The 21,228-nt window shown below is 43.3% G+C and overlaps 1 protein-coding gene across 4 annotated transcripts in view; it reads left to right on the plus strand.

The window, feature by feature from the left end:
• The window catches only part of TMEM272 (transmembrane protein 272), a 22,485-nt gene extending 2,960 nt beyond the window's left edge, over nucleotides 1-19,525 (plus strand). The window contains exons 2-5 of one of the 4 annotated variants that reach the window (XM_051780228.1): nucleotides 911-990; nucleotides 8,374-8,433; nucleotides 14,518-14,600; nucleotides 19,150-19,525. In XM_051780228.1, coding sequence (XP_051636188.1) covers nucleotides 933-990; nucleotides 8,374-8,433; nucleotides 14,518-14,600; nucleotides 19,150-19,512 — 564 coding nt within the window. In that variant the 5' untranslated portion in view covers nucleotides 911-932 and the 3' untranslated portion in view covers nucleotides 19,513-19,525. Of the gene's footprint in view, nucleotides 1-907; nucleotides 991-8,373; nucleotides 8,434-14,517; nucleotides 14,601-19,149 lie in introns of those variants that run through there. The other 3 variants (XM_051780227.1, XM_051780230.1, XM_051780229.1) reach the window with 3 other exon arrangements.
• Nucleotides 19,526-21,228: the final 1,703 nt, after the last annotated feature.

Below are 21,228 nucleotides of genomic sequence, written 5' to 3' on the forward strand. Positions count from 1 at the left end.
TCAGAATAGAACGGTGCTAAGCTTCAAATATTGGTCCTTAACCATTAGAAAATCTGAAGAGGCTATTTTGAGGTATGTGCAGAAATGCAGCTTCCCCCTCCCACCCTCCTCCACACACACCTTCTTCTATCACACAGCTGCTGTTGGTGGCAGACTTGTGGTGATCCTGGCCAGAGGCTGAGGCTTGGAGAGTGTGTGTGTGTGTGTGCGCATGTGTGCGTATATGTGTGTGAGCCTTCCACAGTCCCATTGACATTGGATGCTATTTAACTGTCTGGTGCTCTCTGACGACCAGCCTCAGATGCCTAGCTGCTTGCTCATCACTCACCTCACCTTGTAAAAATTCCTCTCTTCAAGGAGCTACTTTCTAGTTCAGCTACTTTTCTATCACAGGCATCTTGTTCTCGGCTCCATGTGGTTTGAAGTTTTTATTCTGTATTCCTCTTCAGAATCTTCCTTGATCTTAAAACTATTTTCATCCTCTCTCCTCCTTGTTTCTTCAATTCATTTTTTGCTCACTAATTAATTTTTGTTGAGGTTTATGTAGTGAACCGTACCCATTTCACTGGGTTTTCTCATAGCAGTTAAATAGACTTTCTTCTGCCCCAACTCCAATCAAAGTTGAGACAGAACCATTCACACTTTTCAGGAAGATGTCATCAATACTTACTTCTCCTCCAGTCTCCCTGTGACCCCAGAGCTCTGCCATCACGAGCAGGCAAGCCCAGAGCTGCTGGAAGGCATAGCTACCTCTGGGTATGCTACACTGATGGCTGCTGTCTGCATTTGTGAATGCTTTGAGTTTTTGAGAGTAGTGAAAGCCTGCCAAGGTGTGTGAGTACTCTGAGTCAAGATACTTAGTAAGGTAAAGACACTTCTCATAACCATATTAATTTCTCTGTCTCCACAGACACCCCGAAAGGTTCATCACGATGACTGCTGGCCTGGAGAAAGCCTGCCACCGGTGCATATCCAAAATTGCCAGCAATGGTAAGGCAGTTCTGGTAGTAAGCACCTTCTGTATTTAATCAGCCCTGTTGCTAAGCCATGTATATAAAGGAGCTAATATGGTACCAAGTTTCACCTGAATCTTCCAATCTCCTTTCTGAGCTATTTCCTTTCCTAGACAATTTTGAGTGCTGGTGGAGTGAGCAATAGTAACTCTATCCCAACAGCAGCTGCCTGCTACAGTATTTGAAGTATAGCAGACCAGCATAAAATTTCAAACAAACATAAACACCACCATGTACTTTAATATGGGCTGCAGCAGAAAACTTAAGCAATATAATGTGTTCGCCTTCTGTTTCAAGTGTTACCTTACACATAGTCCAGCAGAAGTATCTGCAGGGAAAATCATCTGGTAAAGAGCAGCACAGCCAGCCTGGGGACAAACTCTCCCAGGAGCAATTCCTCAAAGCAAAACTGCTGCCAGCGTCTGTGCTGACACAGGGACACAAGGCTGGGGACAGAGTATGGTCAGGAATAGCCAGCCCCCCTTTCACCCAGTGAGATTTGGGAAAGGGTCGTCTTCCCTCTGCTTGTCTGGTCCCTGGCACAATGGCCATTGTAGGGATGGGTAACCCCCATAAGCAGCCACACATTGTGGGCTGTAAGCATGTTGTGGGTTGTAAGCATCAGTTATCTGTATAGGGGTCTTTCACACGACAGGCTGGGCTCACTCAGGTTTTAAAGCAACCGGTTCTTCCTACCCAGGGTGGAGGATGCAGAGGGCTGTAATGACACAACAGCTCCCAGGCTGGGGTGAACAGGCTGGTTCTTGCTCTCTGAGAAGAAACACAGCAGAAAGTTGACCTGGGCTGGGGCGGGCAAGCTACAGAGTTACAGGAGAAATGCACTCCTGGGGTGGGTTTTTGTAGGACCAGGGAAGAAGTGTTGTTGGCAGGAGGTTAAAATTCAAGGGTTTTAAAGTAGCTTACTCCTGCTGACTGCATCTCTTTTTCACTCTGAGTTGCAAGTGCCTTTTGCTTTCACTTCAAGGCAGTAGCAATTTCTAACTCCACTCAAATATGAGAAGCAAACCCCTTGACCACTCATGATAATTGATACTTTGCCCACACTAAGTGCTGCATTTGTCAGTCTAGGTATTACCTTGGAGTTTTCTACATTCCTGCTTTTTGCTTTGTTTGAAAGGCTCTCAAAGTTCAGAATGAACTTTTATTAATGATTAAGGCCCTTAACTCCTTGCTGCCTTACAACCCTGCAGAGAAAATCAGGCCAGGTGGACAGATAGCTCAAACCAGACTCCCCTGCAGAAACCTGGCACAGGTAGGGGAGGACATTTTCTGGTCCACTTGTTCATGCTGATCATTGCCCCATGGGAAAGGAGGACTGGGGAGTGATGAACAAGGGGTGTGGAGCACGTGGTGCTCTCATTACACCCTGACAAGCCTCTGGGAGCAGAACTGGGACCCAGCTGGTGTGGGATCCCTTGCACCCAGCAGAAAGGACAAGCAGGGGGGATCTGGACCCATTGGTGAATATCATAGTTTAAAAACTCAAAAGTGGTATTTTCTCTGATTTTTGTTCCTAGAGATTACAAGCAAAATGCCACTATTCCCTGTGAGTATTAAATTACCACTGGGACTTTAATGATGATAGAGAAAATAATTAATCCTTCTGATTATTTTTTTGAAAGATAGTGATTAGTCCTGATCTCACCTATGCTCTTCTACGCCAGAGGAACCCTCTTAGGTACCCAAAAAGCTACCCATGAGTATGGCAACTCATAAATACCATTCCAGAAAATTATCTTCAGGTTTTCATCACATTTAAGTTCGAAATCAGCTCATCTATAGCTATGGATCAGCTAGTGCATCCACAATTGATTTTCGGTTCATTAAAATACAAAACCTGCACAAAAGTGCAGTGACATTTAATTTCACTTTTTCTCATCATCCTGCATATATTTTTCAAAGAGTGTTTCACCACAACTTTGCATTTGTACCTGATATTTAAATAACTCTGAAGAGTAAACCCACCTATAGAGCATCTTTTCATTCTTAGTGTAGCAATTTCAGTTTAGAACTAGGGTGGTCTTTAATTAACTGTCCAAAAAAAAGAAGGCTAATCCACTACCCTAGGTCTACTGTAAAGCAAACTGGTGGCTCTATATGTAAAGACAAAATCTTATTTTATCTTCTACATCTGGAAATTAATCAGAAGGGAACAAATTAATCAGAAGGGGACAAATCTAGAACCTAGACCATGGCATAACTGTAGTTTAGTAGCTAGAGGCATAATATAAAATTCAGACAAGACACTCTGCAATATTGCCCAACCCCCAAAGCATCACACCTACATCTAGATGTATATCTACACCTACCTCTACATTTACCTCTGCATTTACATCTATATCCTCCCCCTCTTGAAGGTTCCCATATTTTGGGCATCTTGTTATTCAACACCATTTCTGATGGGAGCAGCATTGCTGTTGTCAATGCTGGAATCTAGAACATAAATTTTAGGTGATGTTATGGTGCCACAGATTATCTGGGTAACAAAGTTTATCGTTTCATAGTAAGACAACCTTGTCTACGCAAACAGTGATGGGACACAGCAAACAGCAGAGGGCCCTGAGCTTGGTTTTGGTCTGCAAGTCAGGTTTTTCACACTTCCCCTGCCCCATATGGTGGCTTTGCACTGGGGCTAGAGACCTTCATGGGAATGGCTGCTCCTTACACTGAATCCTCCAGCTGCTGAGTATCTAGTTTGATCAAGTGATTAAATCACCCCAGGGATGGGATTCCCACCATTCGTCCCAAGAGACTACTCCATCAATATATCTCCTTGCTACGGCATCTAGGCTTATAAACAAAGCAGTCTTTGTTTCTGCTCAAGTTCATCTCATGTCTCTATACTTTGGATCACTTACAGGTCTGGTTTTGAGTACTCAAACTCTGATGTTATTTTCTCCCTTTTGGCTGTTGGTTGGCCAAGATGAAAAGATTTAATTATTTTCCTTCACATTATTTTGCTCAAGTCTTTTCTGCATATCCCATCTGAGATAGTGACATTTTCCTGTCACTCAAAAGCACAGAAAGACAGCCAGTATCCACAGCTACCAAAACCAGAGGCAGACATATTCCTGTTTTGTAAAGCATATGACCTTGTTGGAGCTGGTTCCCCAGAAAGATCCATCGAGACTTTCTTTGCCACCCCAACATGCTGCATTCTTTCTTTCCTCCAAGTCCCTATCAATACTGCAGGCAATGCCTGTAGATACTGTGAAGGACTAAAACATGGATGAAAATACTTGCCACCCATCTGCACTCCAGCCTGTTACACCATCCATGCTGCAGTACAGCACCCTGTGACACTGCTTGCTAAGCTAGTGCACTACCATCTGCATCTACCTCAGGGCATCATCAGGCCAGGGGCCCTGGCAACTGACCCGAATTTGCTAACATCCAGACTGCTGAGAGTCAGCCCCCTTCAGAGCATTGTTTCCACAGCATGTCTGAAGTGTGTACTGTGAGTTTACATCCAGAGTTTTGCTCATGCAGATAAATCCCAGGGTAACCACAGAATTTGTTTGGAAGCTGGTAACATATCATTAAAAAAAGAAATCCTTTTTTATCAGGAACCTGACAGGCTACAGAACAAATGTCATTTGGAAGTGATGGTAGTGTAACTTCATTTATTGCTGTATTTATTATCAGAGAGCTTGCCACACACTCTACTGAGCAGCTTGCACTACAGCTGTATTAGCATCTACCTAAGAAGAGTAGGTAGATAGAGATTTACACTCATAATTTACTTCTGAAAATCATGTGAAGAGTATACTTACCCAAAAAGAAAAGAAACTTTTCTCTTTCTTCAAAGTAAATAGGGACAGCTTGAGCTGATCTGAAACTTCCAAGTTCTTGGAAAACTCATGGCAGCAAAATAAAGCCTGAGGAGCCCACAGGTGAATTGGTGTCACATGCAATAATGCCTCCAGATCCAAACCACATGACAGAAGACAACCGACTGTGTGCCCTGAGGCCAGGCACATAGTAACAGGGGACAGAAAACAAGGGAGTAGCAGAGGGCGGGGAGGAGAGCTGCAGTGCAGGGGCATGGCTATGGAAGATGCAAAGGCTCAGGCATCAGATAGAAGAGAGACCATGAAGTACAGCCATAATGTTAACAGTAATTTCAAGTGCCTTTACTTCTGTGGGAAGACCCTGGCAGAAGCACCTCAGCTAAACAGCAGATTTATATAAGCTGACAATCCTGCTGGGCAGGAACCAAAATCTGCACCCACTAATCTTTGTGACTTTGTGACCACAGGTTTCAAGGAATGTGCAAGATACACAGCCACTTGTTCTTCTCTTCCTCTGTTGTGATCCCAGACATGAGCTCTTCCCCTCACCCATTTCCCAGTGTGTTAGGACTCCCTCACTAATGGCTTCCACAGCAGGACTTCACCAGAGCCCCAGCTGCCTGGTAGTACACAGCAGTGGGTCCTCCTGCCTGAGGCCATGACACCAGCTTCACAGAGCAGATACCCTTCTGAGACATGCCTGGAAACACTTCCCTCACACCCTGTTGTGCTTTAAGAGACTACCGGCACTTTCTTGCTACTTTTTCCAGAAATGGGTCCAGGGGCTTCTCTGACCAGCCTGTGAGGAGATGTCACCGACATAAAAATATCATAAGCCCCACATGTGGGACTGCCTAGACAGCAGCATCCTCTCTGCTGAGCTATGCTACCCTGCAGCAAGTACCATTTTCTTGAGCAATTTGTCTTCGAACCAGAACGGGGCAGCACAGCCCAGACAAATCCAGGCAGAGAGTGTGTCCCCCAGCTGAGCAGCATTTCTGTGAAAACCCCACACGTTTAGAGGAAAACAGTCTTTAGTGCTGCTAGCGGCACTGAGAGCGGCTGCGGAGCCCTGCCAGTTGTGTAGGCAATTGTTGAAGAGTCTCACTTTGTTAAACATGGATCTGGAAGCCTTCCCAGGCTATGCATCTGCCCCTCCAATTCGAGACCTAAAAGACTGTAGCTGAATGAGGAGATAATGAGTAAATACATTCCCAGCGACTCCTTTGGGACGGGAATTAATGAACCATTATCTTTTTCTCTTGAGCTCTGAGTGGTCCCTACCCCCATTTCTCCCCTCCAAAACCAAGCTATCGGGTAGATGCTAGACACAAACAAACCCCGACACCTGTGTGCCAGATGCGCAGCCTCACATATACATGGCCCCCCTGAGCCTTTTACACAGCTTACAGCAGCGTCCCTCCCCGGGGGTCAGTCAGACCACGTTCTGCACAATTGAGAAATTACGTGATGCCTCCTGCTCCCAGGCTCCTGCCCGTGCAGCAAGGGCAGAAACAGGAGGCAGCTAAGAAACTGCAGGCAGAGGAGTGACGTCGCTCCGAGAGCTGCGCTGCAGGGACGGGACTTCTGACAACGCCAGGCAGTCGATGCAATGCCTGCAGAGCTGAAGTGCACTCCTTTGGGTGCCAGACAGATGAGCTGCCCAGGCTGTGGGCACAATTTGCAGGTGTTGTTGGAAGCCCAACTCAGCTACAGTATCATCGCTTCAGAATATGAAAGAATAGTCTAGATAATGCAACAGCAAAAGGAGCTAGCACAAAATTTGACATGTGGTGAAAAGGGAGGCTCTAGGCTGAGTTGTTCTAATGAGAGGCTGTCAGTAGTTGAAAGAGCTTAGTGAAGTGTGGGACACTATTCAAGCAGAGGAAGAATTTCTGTACTGTGCAGTATTCAAGAGATAGGAAAGTCTGGGCAAAAATGTGTGTGTGTGTGTGAGAGAGAGAGAGAGAGAGAGGCAGACTGGCTGACAGGGAAAGGAGGAGGGGGTTGCACAAAGGAACAGCAGTGCTTTCTTCAGCTCAAAGTACCTTCAGTCTCTACCAATTCATAGAGATAACAAGCTTCTGAGAAAGATGTCTCTCAAGCACTGAAGTGTAAGATCCTCATTCTCTGCAGAGAAAACATGAGCAGTGTGTGGGGGATGGTTTGTTCCCATGAAAAGTGTCTGCGAGTCAGAAAGCCTGGTGGATCTGCCCTGAATTTTGATACTGCTCTTATGTCCTCTGTCTCAGTTTCTCCTTCTGTAAAATGGAGGCTATGATGCTTCCCTTTTTCTCTAAGGCAGCCTGAGGGTGATGTTTTGGCAGTGCTGCAGTTTCCAAGAGTGGCACTGTCTGCAGGGTGCTGGCAGTGTCCCCACTCCTGCACAGTGAGGAAGATGCCATTCGCCTTGCAGAGGCTGCAGTTCTCTGGCATGGGGAAGCACATAACAGTTTGCCCGGGGAAGGGCTAGTCCCAAACCAACCCTGAATGCTTGCTTCAAGACTTTTTTCCACAAGCCTCTGAGGAGACATCCTACTCCTTTTCTTGTACATGCTCTTCTCAACCCCTCTGCAATCCATGCCCAGCTGCCCTTCTGCGTCCTTAGGCATCCACTTGCAGACTGAGCCATTTGTAAAAGCGCTCTGCAGGGACACTTGCCACAGAATATCCTCATTATGTTTTACTCTCATTTTGCAGGGCAGCATTTCACTTTAATATTGCCAAGTGTTCATGATTAGGCACAGAGGTGACAACTCTTGTAAGACAGGCTGTGTGCAAGTGCTCATACTGTTCCTGATGCTATTGTCTCTCACTTTCTGCAAAGGTGAGCATTGTTCCTCTGCAGCATCAGGCTGTGCTGGGAAAATATCAGGGCTCAGATACACCAGCAGCTCTCTGGGGAGTAATTAAGCACCTCAGATCATTCATCTGCAGGAATGGTCTATGTGCACCCTTAGGAGCATCTTTCCACACAGCTTAAGCTGATCTATCCCAATGACAAGTCCCACTCCTTGCAGCGGAGCTGCTGCCTTCGTGTTCATGAGCCAAGCTGGGTCAGGGAGTTAGACCAGCCAGAAACTATTCACATCTGCAATAAAGACAGTTTATTTAGCTATTAGCGAAAACTGAGTGGAATGGTATTAAAGCTGATATTTACTTAGCGAACAGATACAGCTCATCAATTGCCATGGATTAGCTGATGCAAAGTTACTTATTACTGCACAATCACCTGGCAGTGCCTCTGAAGCAGATGCAAGCGAAGGCATCAGTGCCCAAGTCCTTGCCCTTGCAATAAGACAGCTACGAGTAATAGCTGCAAAAGCAGTTTGCATCTCTCACTGCACTCTGAGAGTGACAAACCATGTCCTGGTCCCATCATCTCAAATGCTGCACCACAGAGACAATAATCTCACCCCATCAAGTGCACTGCATTTCTTGCTACACAACTGTATGGATAAAGAGTATTTATAAAGAACTGGATGGAAATGCTGGCCTCTAAACTTGAACCAGCTCAAATAACACTGTCTTTCTTTTCTCATTCACAGCATTCTTTATATTTGGGCTCCTTGCTTTCCTTGCCTTACCTCTGTCCATGACTGTTGTAGGTAAGTTGACTACTAAATTTGAAAGTAGGAACTACACTATTTGAAAACAGAAACTTCCTGGCACTGTATGGCAGGTTAACCCATCTGGTGGAAGAAAGGAGTTGGAAAACCTAGAGTTTCCAACTGTTAAACCTGTGTGTTGGTACTTTAGCTTCAGACAGAATCCCAGCCTACACTGCATGTCGGGGAGGAAGCAGTACTTGAATTCTGAGCCTGTTTATCTTAAATAGCCCTCCAGTGTGTCTTACCTCAAAGCAGGTTCTGTCTGTGGGAGAAAGTTCAGAATCTGACACATGAGAAGATTTCATTAATCAGGATCCCTCTGTATTAACTGCCTTGTAAAAATCTTAAAGCGTAATGCTGAAAGGGAAAAAGAGGTGCTCTAGGCTCCTATTTCTGAACCTTTTTGAAAGTCAGACCTGTTTTTTGGCTGATCTGTCTCTGTATAACCCCTCAAAGGCTGGATTTGTGAGTAGCATTTCAAGATCAAATATTTAAGAAAGGAAAATCCTTTAAGCTGCAGAATTTTATATACTTTTAAAACTGCATAAGGCCCTTCCTTTCTTAAGCATCACCTTTTCCTTACCATTAACATAGATATTTATGTTTTGTTGATAGAGTATTTTCTTACACTTCATTACTCTTTTTGGGCCTTTCACATCCTCTACAATGGATTGCAAGCCCCACTGGAGAAATATCAGTAGAGACACCAGTCCACTTCCACTTTCAGAAGGCTCACATGCTCACGGCATCCCTGACAGATGTTTGACTTGCCCTTGCTCAAGGAAATTCCACAGCTTCCCAAGGAGCCTATTTCAACATTTTATTGCTCTCACAGACAAAATATTTTCCCCCTTATCCAACCTAAATCTTCCCTATGGCAAATTAAACAGATTACAGCCTGCCCTACCCACTGCAGTCACAAAGACAGATTGGTTACTGTCCTGCTCAAGAGACCCTTTGAACTGTTTGAAGGCTGCTATTATAACCCTTCTCCTTCTTCTCTTTTTTTCCACCAGAGATCTCAAAACCCTATTTCTTTCATCCTGACCTCACAGGTCACTGTTTCTACAGGTTTTTTATTTGGGTTTTTTTGTGTTTGTTTTGTTGTTTTTTTGGTTTTGGTTTGTTTTTTTTTTTTTATTTTTACCTCCTTTCTTTGGCCTCTGGCCAATGTAACTATTTTTTCCATTAAAAAAAAAAGAAAGATGGAACACAGGACTCCAGCTGAGACCTGAGAAATGAGCAGTGCAGAATAATTAGCTCCTCTGTTTAGCATGCAGGATGTCTGTAAACACACCTCAAAATGAAAGATGCTCTCCCTGCACCAACTCATTGGTGCCAATTTAGTTTATGGTGCATTGTAAGCCCAGATGGTTTTTGGCAGTGCTGTTCTCTATCAGACATTTCTCATTTTTTATTTACATTGAAGTTTTCTGTCCTGTAAGAAGTGTTCAGCTTTGTGGACTGTCATTGTGTAGATTTTGAATGTCTTTTTCCAGTGTATCCAGATCACTTCGAATTCTAAGTTCCGTCCTCAAGAGCACTTACAATCCTTCCAGATGGGTGTCCTTGAGAAGTTGTTCACCTTCTGCCTCATTATTCATGAAAGATGGTGCAAGTAAACTCTACATGCAGATGCTGTGGGCAAGATGCATCCCACCTAGATTTGGACTGTATGCATCTGTAACCAAGCTGAGTGCCATGTGCTGTCCTTGCAGGCCGCTAAAAGAAATGGGTGCTCCTGACAGTGAGAGTCCCACACCCTTTTAGATGTCTGCATAGAGACAAGGTGACTTCTAAGGCAGTCAGGAGACCTTAACTGTTGGTATGTATAGTTGGCCAAACCCACAAAAAGTGTTCAGCTTAAGGTTAGTGTTGTTCCCTTTATCTGGGGCCTTCCAGGTATCAGTGATAACTATGATGGGATTCTGATTAGGATGTCCTAATTAGGAATTAGGGAGTTCTAATGAGGGATTAAGGAGCAATTAGGAAGTAGGGAAATGGACAGAACTGTTACATCTCAACACTTTGGCTCTTATACTTATGCATGACTTAAGATTGCTATTTATCCCTTAAGAGGATTTTAGCTTTAGCTTTTCCCCAGGCTGAATATGTCTGAGCTGTGAAATAGGGGTGGGAAGGTATAATTCAAAATGTGGCACAACTTCCATGCATATTGACATCCAGACTTCTGGAAATGAATTCAGGGCTGGAATCTGACTGCTTATAAATATAATTTCTCAGGAATATTTCATAATGTCTTTAAGATCAGTGACATGTGGAAAGTGTATGGTAAGATATTAGCCTGGAGCTCTGGGTATCTCCTGAATCAGATAGAGAGCCTTTTTCTTTTTCACAACTTACTGAAATTAAGAGATAATGTCACTGTAATAGTGTTGTCAGAGGATATTGGTTTCCTGCAGCTACATATCTGCAAAGTATTTTTAGGAAAATGAAATATCAAGGAAAATGCAGATATTTATTATTTAGGCAAAATTAATCTGATTTTCTGATAATATTCTGTTACCATGATCTCAGAGAGTAACTTGCTGATGTGCATCCACTCATTTTGGGTCCTGCTTTCTGCAGAGGAAAACTTAGATATAATATTTGCTAAAACTCAGAGAGTAATGACTGGCAGCTCTGGTAATAATTACACACTAATATTATACACTCTTAAAATTTGATAATACTGTAAATCACAGTATAATTCAAGTACATATAAAGGAACTCAGCAAATTTTCCAGACTTGTGACATCATTTAAGCCAAGTATTGTTTAGTAGCTTTCTAACTCTCTTACTGTCAGAGATGATTCCTTTTTTTCACTAAACACTCCAAAAATACAGAGAGTTTGGGGGTTTTTTTGTTTGGTTGGTTTTTTTAGTTTCTGGGACAGTAAAGTATTGCTCCCAATAATACATTCTTGTATGTTGTCCGGAATACCCTTATACACAGTATTCCCCAATGGAAGCTAAATCACATTTGAAAGCTGATGACATCATTTTCTCAATAAGCAGTCTAAATTTCCCCCTGTACAATTTTAACCTATTAATACTCCTCACACTCATATCTACACCAAATAATTCCTCAACTCGCAAATGCTCCCAGTAGTTGTCTGAAGCCTATTCTCACACTCTGTCTCTTCATGTGGGAACCAGTCTTGTGCTTTAGCAGTTGTTAACACAATCTCTCCTCGCGTTTCAGTCCTTCAGCCACTCACCATTTCTGTTTCTTCTGATTTGCTGATATGCTTTCTGATATAACAGTACCCAAAAGCAATTCCTTAGATAAAACCCATGCAGCACCAGCATCTCAGTGTAAAACTCACAGTCAAGGCTTGACTGAGGACTGTGCTAAATGATGACAGCTGCAGTCGCCCACCAGAAACAACTGAAAATGGCCTGGCATGTTGTGTCCTCTGCCTCCTATTGCAAGAAAAGGTGGGGAGCAGGCACCAAACACCAGATTAGCCTTGCTGTACAGAAGCCCTCCTTTACCGTGGGATGCACTTCAGCCATTTTCAGCTGAGAAGAGCAAAGCAGGTAAAATGGGGCCAGTGCTGCATTGACTTTCATTCATCCTGACCCCTCATCTCATGGATAATCGTGAGTCACAGGTACACTTGGTTAGTAGTGATCCATTGTGAGCCACACCGCAACACTGCCCAAAATAGTGTCCTTAAAGAGCTCATATCCTGTTTGCTCACAAGTGCTCTTTCCACTTGCTGAACTTTGTGTCCTGGATCCTGCTGAAGTGTTGTTCTGTGATGCTCCTGGGAAAGAAGCTGCTTTCCTACTAGTTTCAGTGTTTCCAGATAAATCAAATACATGCTGGGTGAGAACTGAATGGCACACTCACTGATTTCACTGCAACAAATACCAGTGCCCATTTGTCAACTGTAGGTCCATATTTCCTCTTCACACTTTGGGGTATTTTTAAAGTTACTACTGTATTACTCACTTTGACCTACTCTTTTGCTGTCATATCTATCTGCAGTATTCTCCCAAAACCTACAGTGTACCACTGCCTGTCATTCAAATCCTTCCCAAGACTGACTGCCATCATGTTACATATATGAAAGGACTCCATAATAGATTTGTCTGGGAAAGAAAATCATAGAACTATGAGGACAAAAAAAAAAAAAGGCTTTTTTTCTTGATTTTTTTTTTTTTTTTGCCTCCAATCAAAATCTCAGTAACACACTAGAAACAGAAATTGCCTAGGTTCTTAAACCAAAATATATTCCCAGTTATCCCTGGCCAGCTGCTTTTGTGGCAGGCTATTACAGGTCCAAGGACTCTGACAGCAGCTTTCTGAAAATGATATATTTGTGACAATTTCCCTGCTGCCCACCTCTGTAAAGCTGGGAGTCTGAGCAGGTCTTAGCAGTACATAGTGGCAAAATGGACAAAAAATTACAGCCTTGCAGTAGGGACAAAAAGGGAAAGAGTCCAAATCCATCTAAGTCCAGCCATTTTCAATTATGAGAAGACTGCTAACAAATACTTAGTACAGAAGAGTTCACTGGACTCCACAGCCCTCACACACAGCAGATCACAAAACACTGTGTCCTGTGACTAATATAGATTTACAGCAAGCAACCACAATCCAGAATGCTTGTATTATGCTATGCAAAGAACACAGGAGAGATTCAGGACATCAGCAATGTTCTGGACCAGCAAAACCAGTGGATTTGGTAGGCAAATTCACAAGCTGAAGAGGATTACAGCTGTAGAAAGGGGCAAAACCCTCCCACAAACGAACAAACAAACAAAACCAAAACACCCTGGTACTTCTTTCCTGATTTCTCCTATTCAGTGTGGTTTTGAAAATGCAGACAAGACATCCTGCATGAGAGATGTTTTGCACTAAGACCAGCACATTGCTTTCAGTATCCTGCATTGAGATAACCCCAATTATTCAGAGGAAAGTCAAAATATCTCCTTGAAAATTACTTATACAGCAAGAAGAAAACAGAAAATCCTTCCTACCCTCTGCACCTGATCAGTCAAAGCCCCGAAACATGGGAACAATAACAGTAAAATTACAGTGTAATGAACAGTTAAAAATTTCTAAGATGCCACCGGGTAAGAGACTTGGCCAGGGGGATTCATCCCAGCTAACTTTAGATACCTACAGCTGGCTGTCAAGATTCCTTGTATAGCCATGGAGAGACACAGACTCTTTCAGGGCCCAGCTCACCTGACCCATTTCAAATGCCTATCTCAGGATAAATGAATTGAATTTTACAAGTATCTATTTCTCCCTATTGACTACAGAGTCTAGGAAACTAGTTCACACATGGATGCCCGCATTGCAGACATCTATATTTGGATAGATGAGTTTCACTGCCACAGACCTGTATCACAAGCTTCAGTCTCTACTGCCAGCAACATCCTTACACAGCCATACACTCCCTCCTCTAAAACTTATCCAGCTTTCTCTTTCTAGCAGCAGATCTGAGGGTTGCCAGGATCCCCACCTCCATAACAACCAATGCTTTTATCCTCCAGCAACCCAAACAGCCTAAAAACTTGAGCTTCTGCAGTTGCCTATCAGCTGCCTGGGAAGCTAAAATGGTTCCAGGTGCTCCCACAGGCACTGGCTCCCAAGCTCCGAGGCATCTCACTCAGGAACATGCCACACCCCTGTGAGCTAATGAGCAGGAAAATCCTGGGAGAAGCTTATCAGAATTCCTTATATTCATAGTTTTCATTTTCAGTGAATTTTCTACTGCCGATGAAAATTTCCTGTCCAGCTTAGTCAATGGTTCATTTAACAAAGAGCAGAGGCTAAATGACCTCGATACGTGGCTCCAGTCAGTAATGCCAGAACAACAGTAATGCTGTTGTTACCTTTGCTCTCTTTCCTCCTTCTACTGCCTTTTGCTTGTTCATGGCCCTCACTCCTGTAGTGGGAGATGCAAACCCCCTTTAATTCAGATCCCATTTCAACAGATGCTGGATACGAGTCTTGGGTGTAAGCTCTATGCTTCACTAACAGCATCTATAGTTTGTACTGTACAGCTTGTTGCGCTATTTGATCACTTGAGATAACAAACATTCATTTTTGCTGTTCAGGAATGAAGTTTTTGGAAGATTGCCCAGTTCAGCCACTAATTCCATTATATCTGTTGGTGGGTGGCGTGATTGGCAGCTTAAAGGTAATGTGCCTTCTTTGTGCGAAAAATATTTTGTGTGACTAGACTTTGACTTGCTAGTTAAGACATAATGATGGCTCCAGACAGCCACATGCATGCAGTACTGAAGAGAGCTATCGAGATTGAATTGTGCTTTTTCCAGCACCCAAAGCACCCCTCAATCAAGTGAGATGCTAATGAGTTCAACATTGTCCCACACATTGTGGTGTGACTTTCTCTTACATCACAGTATCTGTGCTATCATCCCTACTGAAGGAAATGACTACTTAACCATGGATGCCTGTGGTAAATGGAGTCCTTTTTCCACAAGCAGTCCTCCAAGCATGCCAAACCTTTCGCCTTCATTTTCACACACAGACTGGACAAAAAGTTAAGTTACTCTCCTAGCTTTGGGAATACTATAAAGCTACAAGTGTTTGTACATAATCCTTCACAAGTTCAATTTACTCCCACTCTGACCTGGCCAGAAGTAATGACTATGCAGCAGAGTAAACATATCCCTACATCACAGCAGGGCTTATCAATCTAGGAGCAGCAATTTCTAACCACAATTATCTGTCTTCTAGTGGACCGTGCTCACTCATATCTTTGCTGAGCCAGAGCCTAGCTGCTTGACCAGTAGAGACACCCTCATATCCATGTTACACCCTGGTCCCTATAAAGCTATAACTCTGCATTGACTCTAGGGTGAAGGATCGCCCTGTTCTGACAGTCACTTTGCAGACGGTGTTTACTGGCTGCTAGGAAGCATGAAGAACCTCGTCACAACAAGCTGCAGAGCTTCTTTAAGGCTGCTCAACTGGTTTTCGCTATCCCATTGATGTTCATACGAAAGGAAGGAAGAGGAGCAGAGCTGAAAGAGAAGCTTTGAAACCGCAACGCTGGGGCACGAAGGGCTAAGAGCAGCAAGCGGCGCTGCTGGAGGACCATCTGTACTGGTAGCATTGGCTGTTCTGCAGAGCTGACCAGGGCAGCAGCAACCTGGCACCCAGCCAACATTCCCAGGAGCCTATCACCAGCAGAGCAGACAGGGTAGACCTCATGAGTTGTGGCCTAATGTTTCAGTACACACAGCCTGTCCCTTGTAAGGGAACGTACTAGTCTTTGACTTGACAGCGCTGCATCTTGCAGCCAGCAGACAATGCAGACAAGAGCTATCTATGTTCCCCTTTGATAATATTTCTAGCCTCTTTTCTATGTCAGGATTGAAAGAATGGGGAAAGAATATTCCTCTGCAGGTCTCTGCATTCCATGCACTTTTTCACTGTGGTAACCAAACCACAGTACCTCCCTGGGATATGAATCATCCCCACAAGGACCTTTGGTCAGTAAATAAGTAAATGGAGAAACAAAGGAAGTGCTTGATCTTGTTACAAGGAATGTAACAAGTGACTTCTACTTACAAATGCTTAGTCATTCGATCACACCAGTGGACCTATCTATATAATCAAGGTTCATTTAATAATGGTTTAGAAAAGATTACAGCAGAACTTAAAGGAAATTTTGATGCTAATGGATTGAAGTCTCCACAAAAAACGTTGACTATTTCTTAGCTATTTCTTGTTTAAAAACAGTTTTTCTCACTCCAAGTAAGGTGGTAAATGGGTCAGTTAGTATTCATTATGTGAGAAATATCTCTAAAATTTCGGAGACGGTCAAATAAAGTGAAAAAAAGAACTTTATTAACAGTGCGCTGGGTGCACTGAACTTGTGGCCTCATTCCAGCACACTTGACTGAGAGGGGACAAGCCTTTTTAAGGTCTCGTGATTTACATAACCACTCCCTCACACCTCCCACTCCAGGCCTCGCTCTCTTCTTCCTTAAAAGGCAATCTTTGCTTTCTGGTGCAGTCCACTGGTTGTCCTCATCCCCCTATCAGGTTGTTTCCCTGCCCCCAGCTGCATGGTCCCTTAGCAGCAAGCCCAAATTGGTCTTACCGCCTTACATGCTTTCTGATTCGCCTGAGAGTGATCAAAACAACAAGAACAGCAAGCAAAGCAGTGGCCAGGTCAATATGAACAGTAAGGAAAGCAGTAAGCAGCAGTAACAGTGATCAGTACAACCAGAACAATAAGAACAGCAAACAAAGCAGTCAGGAACAGTGACCAGAAAAACACACGACCCACCAGGCTCCTGACCACAAAATGGTTCTTCAATCTCTCCAAACAAAATGACCTCCAGGTATCTCAACATGAGGTAACCACGGAAATCCCCGCTTGTAATAAAACCGTCATATTAATTTCTCACAATTATGACTTCAAATAATGGCTTGAATTTTGCTTCAGTTGACAACAGGACTTCTTATTTTGCATTCTGGCAATAAATTTGGTCAGAACTTGATTGGCCTAACTCAAGTGTCATCTCATAGTGCTTGGTCTGTAGCCGAATTCCCATCTCAATCCTGCCCTCTGTTATGTCCATTGGACTGCACCGAGTTTGCTGAGCAATGCATTCGCTTGACCTCTGGAGGTTAAAAGGTCAGAGAATGGGTGTAGGATGAAGTCTGAATGAATGCTGTCCTGTGTTGGACATCATTTAATGGCAAGTCATTCTGGTCCAGATCTGTGCAGTTTTACAGGCTCCTCATCTATTTCTTTACCACCTCCAATCTTTCAAAAGGCAATGGCAACCTACAACTGCTCACCAAGGCAACTGAACCGTTCTACGGCATCCAGAGAGGCCTGTTGAATTCAGGTCATGCTGCTCCATAAGTGTATATTCAGCAGTTAGTAGTAACGTGAGCAACTGACAGAAATTGCTTCAATCACAGCTTAGCAAGGCAATATCCATAAGAATTAAATGTGCTTTCCGTGAACTGGTTAGATGCAGTTGAGATCCATAAATCTACATGGGATGTTTCTCTGACTTCCTCAAAGTGAATACTCATCTGCCATTTAATCCCATTCCCATTGCTGAGCTTGGTGAAACTTGAGTACAGGCAGCTATCTATGTGCTGAGCTCATCTCAAAGCTAATGAGCTGCATGGGGCTTCAGGTTGACCTACAGGTCCCCCCATGCAGAAACTGTAGACCTACTGACCAAGTAGGTTTATCCCTCCTGTGTGTCATGAGCTAAATGTTCACCTGAGAAGAAGATGCTCTGCTGGTTTGAACAAGTCTATCAGTTTGAGGGCTCAGCCGGAAGTGAAACAACCAGTGGAAACACCTTTTTTTTTGCCTGTCTTGGTGCAGGGACTTTAATCTGTGTTTCTCACATGGTAGCAACATCCGGGCTAGAAAAACAGTCGGGTTCGTGACAAATATTTAATCATTTATAAATAATCAAACAGTTTTACAGGGAAGAGTAAGAGAAAACTCTTCCCAGGATGTCCTGGATTCTCTTGCTAAGCCTTGCCTCTTGAAAATGGGGCACATGGACTAAAATCTGAACCAGACAGAACATATACCCAAACAGGTTTCTCTTGGCCAGTGTTCTGGAGAAGGGAGAGTGTAAAATGAGGGATGCTTTTCTCTTTCAATCAGAAAAATGAGCACAGATCACAATTCTGTAAAAGAGAGCATGGCTGAGAACCCCTGTTTGGACAGTACATTTCTCCCATAACCACATCTTTTACCTTTACCTCTAAATTTCGTTCTTGGTTGGCCAAGGCAGCTTCCTGCTCAGCTAGTTTCTTGGAGTCCCTTTCCCAAAGACACAGCTCACTGCAAGGAGACTTGCACAGGAACCTGAGTACCTAAAAAAGGGAGTTGCAATTAGAAGAGCTAGTACCTTGAGGACTGGGCCAAGCATGTCAGGTATAGGAAATAACACAAGTTTCACAAGATTTGGCCAAAATCCTTGTTGGGCTCTGTATATACGTCTCCTATAAATCTACGGAAATTAAGAAGGTCATTGAGGGGACAGAAATATGAAAGCTTCTCTACACTGCAATCTACCTATGTTCTTCGTATTGCCAAGACTAAACTAGAAATTTAAGCATCACTGATGAGTCCTGCTGCATTTCTCTGTATACCAGACCTTCCTAACCACACGGCATTGTGGTATTCCACCTATTTCTGTTAGTTCTGGCTGAAAGCAGAAATGGAGCAATCTGAGAAAATGACACTTAATTGAAGAAAACTTGACAACAGTATCTGAAGCAATTTATTTGAGGTTTAGGTCACAGTCTAGATGCTTCATAAATTACCTATGTAGACATGGAAAACAGAGTTGGGAGAGACAAATCCACCCACTACAAGGCAGGAACTACACCACTTAAGTCATTTAGCAGTTACTCTAATCTGTTCTCAAAAGTCTCCAGCGTGGGAGCTGCTGCCATCTCCCTACACAATCTGTTCTCATATGCCTTTCCATCCTTACCATTGGCAAGTTTTTTCCAATGTCTCACCTAAATCTCACTGGTGAATAAACTGTAGGGAAAAAATGCATTATTGTCCAGCAGGATCTGCCTCATTTGTGGCTCCTTAGCTTTCTCTTACATGATTTTCCCCTACCGAATTTTATTTGGCCCAAAGACTGGCAGTGGCCAGAAGGCATTCAGACTTTCTACAGCCAATTTACCTATTCCCTTTTCTCCCCCAATGCCTCCAGGTGACTCTCCTGCTGTATGACTCAACCAGGATGAGGCAGCTGCTTTCCAAGTCTGTTGTGATTGATGATGATGATGACGACGAATATCCCTGGAGGCAGAATGCTCACAAGTACTACATCCATCTAACCCTCAGCCTTTTCCTCTTTCTCTGGTTCATTCTTGGGAACTTCTGGGTTTTTTCTGTGTACCTGCCAAATTTCATCCCGCCTTTTCATCAGCCTCAGGATTACTGTGACAAAACCCTGTACATTTTTGCTGTCGGTGTTCTCATTATTAGCCATACTGTTCTGTTTCTCCTTATCTTTTGTAGCTGTTGCATATATTGTTTTTCCAGGCAAAGATTCTCTTCTGAGGAAGACTAAATGTCACATAAATAAAGCCCTAGATGTTTGGGCAAGAGTGTACAACAAAGAATAGGCAATAATACACCCTTATGTACATCTTTGTTGTACTATATGTATGTATGATAGCAGTCAACTGCAAGAGGAAAATGTAAAATATAGTGCCATCTGGAAATAGCTATGCTGGAATACAGTATAGTCTATGTAAAATTGTTGCTACAGATGCCAGGGTGCACTCTTGCTAACTTTTACATCCCTTTTTTAACTCTTGGATGTTCTATCTGGAGCAAGCTCCTGCAGATGGCGAACTCCTCTAAAACCAGGTCTCCCTATGTTGTATATACGGCACAGTACAGCATAGTACATTTCTGCCTGTAAAAGTAGCCATATTGTCCTCTTCATTGAAATCTGAGCATCTCCATAACCTTGCTGAGATTTGTTCTGTCCCTGCATTACATACAGATGAGGGAGTGAGACAAGGAGACAAAGGGCTGTATTCAGGCCACTTTGCATGGTTCATGGACTTTGACAGTAAGTTAGATGCTTGCTAGAGAGCAATTCAGGCCACAGTCAGATCAGCCAGGAAGTAGGCATGATAGCAGTACACACATGTATAAAAGGCAGCCTGAATATGGCCCTCAGGTCTCTTCTAAACTTGGCCTAGAAAGCATCTATATCTAACTTGTGGCTAAAACAGGCAGTATGAATATATCTATATACATCCAATACATCCAAACTGAGCCAAGGCTGCTTTGCAAGTCTTTGGTAGAATATGGTACTGAGCTACTGAATGTCTGCTTCTACTGATTGGTGCTTCAACCAGGGCTCAGCATTTCCCAATCTGGGGAGACTCTTCCTCCTACTTTTTCTATAGCAGTAATTTGTCAGTACCATACTAACACAAGGATGACTGTCACACCATTGTGATCAAGTCCATAGAAAAACTCATGATGTTATATTGGTATTTTAAATATAAAAAAAAAAAGTAAGACATTGGCAGGGATGTGAGAATTTCAGGTGGATGTGTTCACTACAGCATTTCTCTGGTTGTGGCAGGAGCATACATTTGATTTGTTCACCTTGGTGCTGTACATGTGGAAATCTATACTTCAGTGGGCAGATGTAACGCAAGCAGCTTTTGAGTCAACAGCAGCATCAGCTTTAAAAGCACCAGCATGCACAGACACAACTGCTTTGTGTCTGTGGACGCAGTGGAACAAGCCCAGAACTGGTTCTGGTAGACTGTTTTTTTCATGTGTTGATGAATGCAGTGTAAAAGTGCTCTTTCTGCTTTCGCTTTTATGCATTTCTGTTAATATGGTCAAAATGGAATGGCTCCCCTCTAGATGAGCACAAGGGTGGCCCCAGGCACAGGAAGTGGATGTGTGTTTTGTGTATTTTTTCTGTTAAAACATAGCTGAAGCCTATGATTTAGAGAAACCTAAAAGGGTAATACAATGCCTGTGGAAGGGTGAGATCTGTAAAAGAGCTCAACAATATGCCACAAATGAATAGGGTCTGCTCAACCATCCTTCCTGGGACTGAGATTGAACACAGTGGGAACCACCTGTCTTCAACCATGAACATTTATCTCACGGGCTGTTGTATAGGTAACTAGGGCTGCATTTGGTCCCTAAGGATTTTAATTCAGGCCCTGGCTTTAAGAAATGTTTATTTTCAGAAAACTAATCTTAGAAATAAGGTAGAATAAAGGGTGAAACAATCTGACACGAGGGC

This window comes from Manacus candei, unplaced genomic scaffold (assembly GCF_025592945.1).
Source record: "Manacus candei isolate 608988 ecotype Guabito, Panama unplaced genomic scaffold, ASM2559294v1 h1tg000014l, whole genome shotgun sequence".
NCBI lineage: Eukaryota > Metazoa > Chordata > Aves > Passeriformes > Pipridae > Manacus > Manacus candei.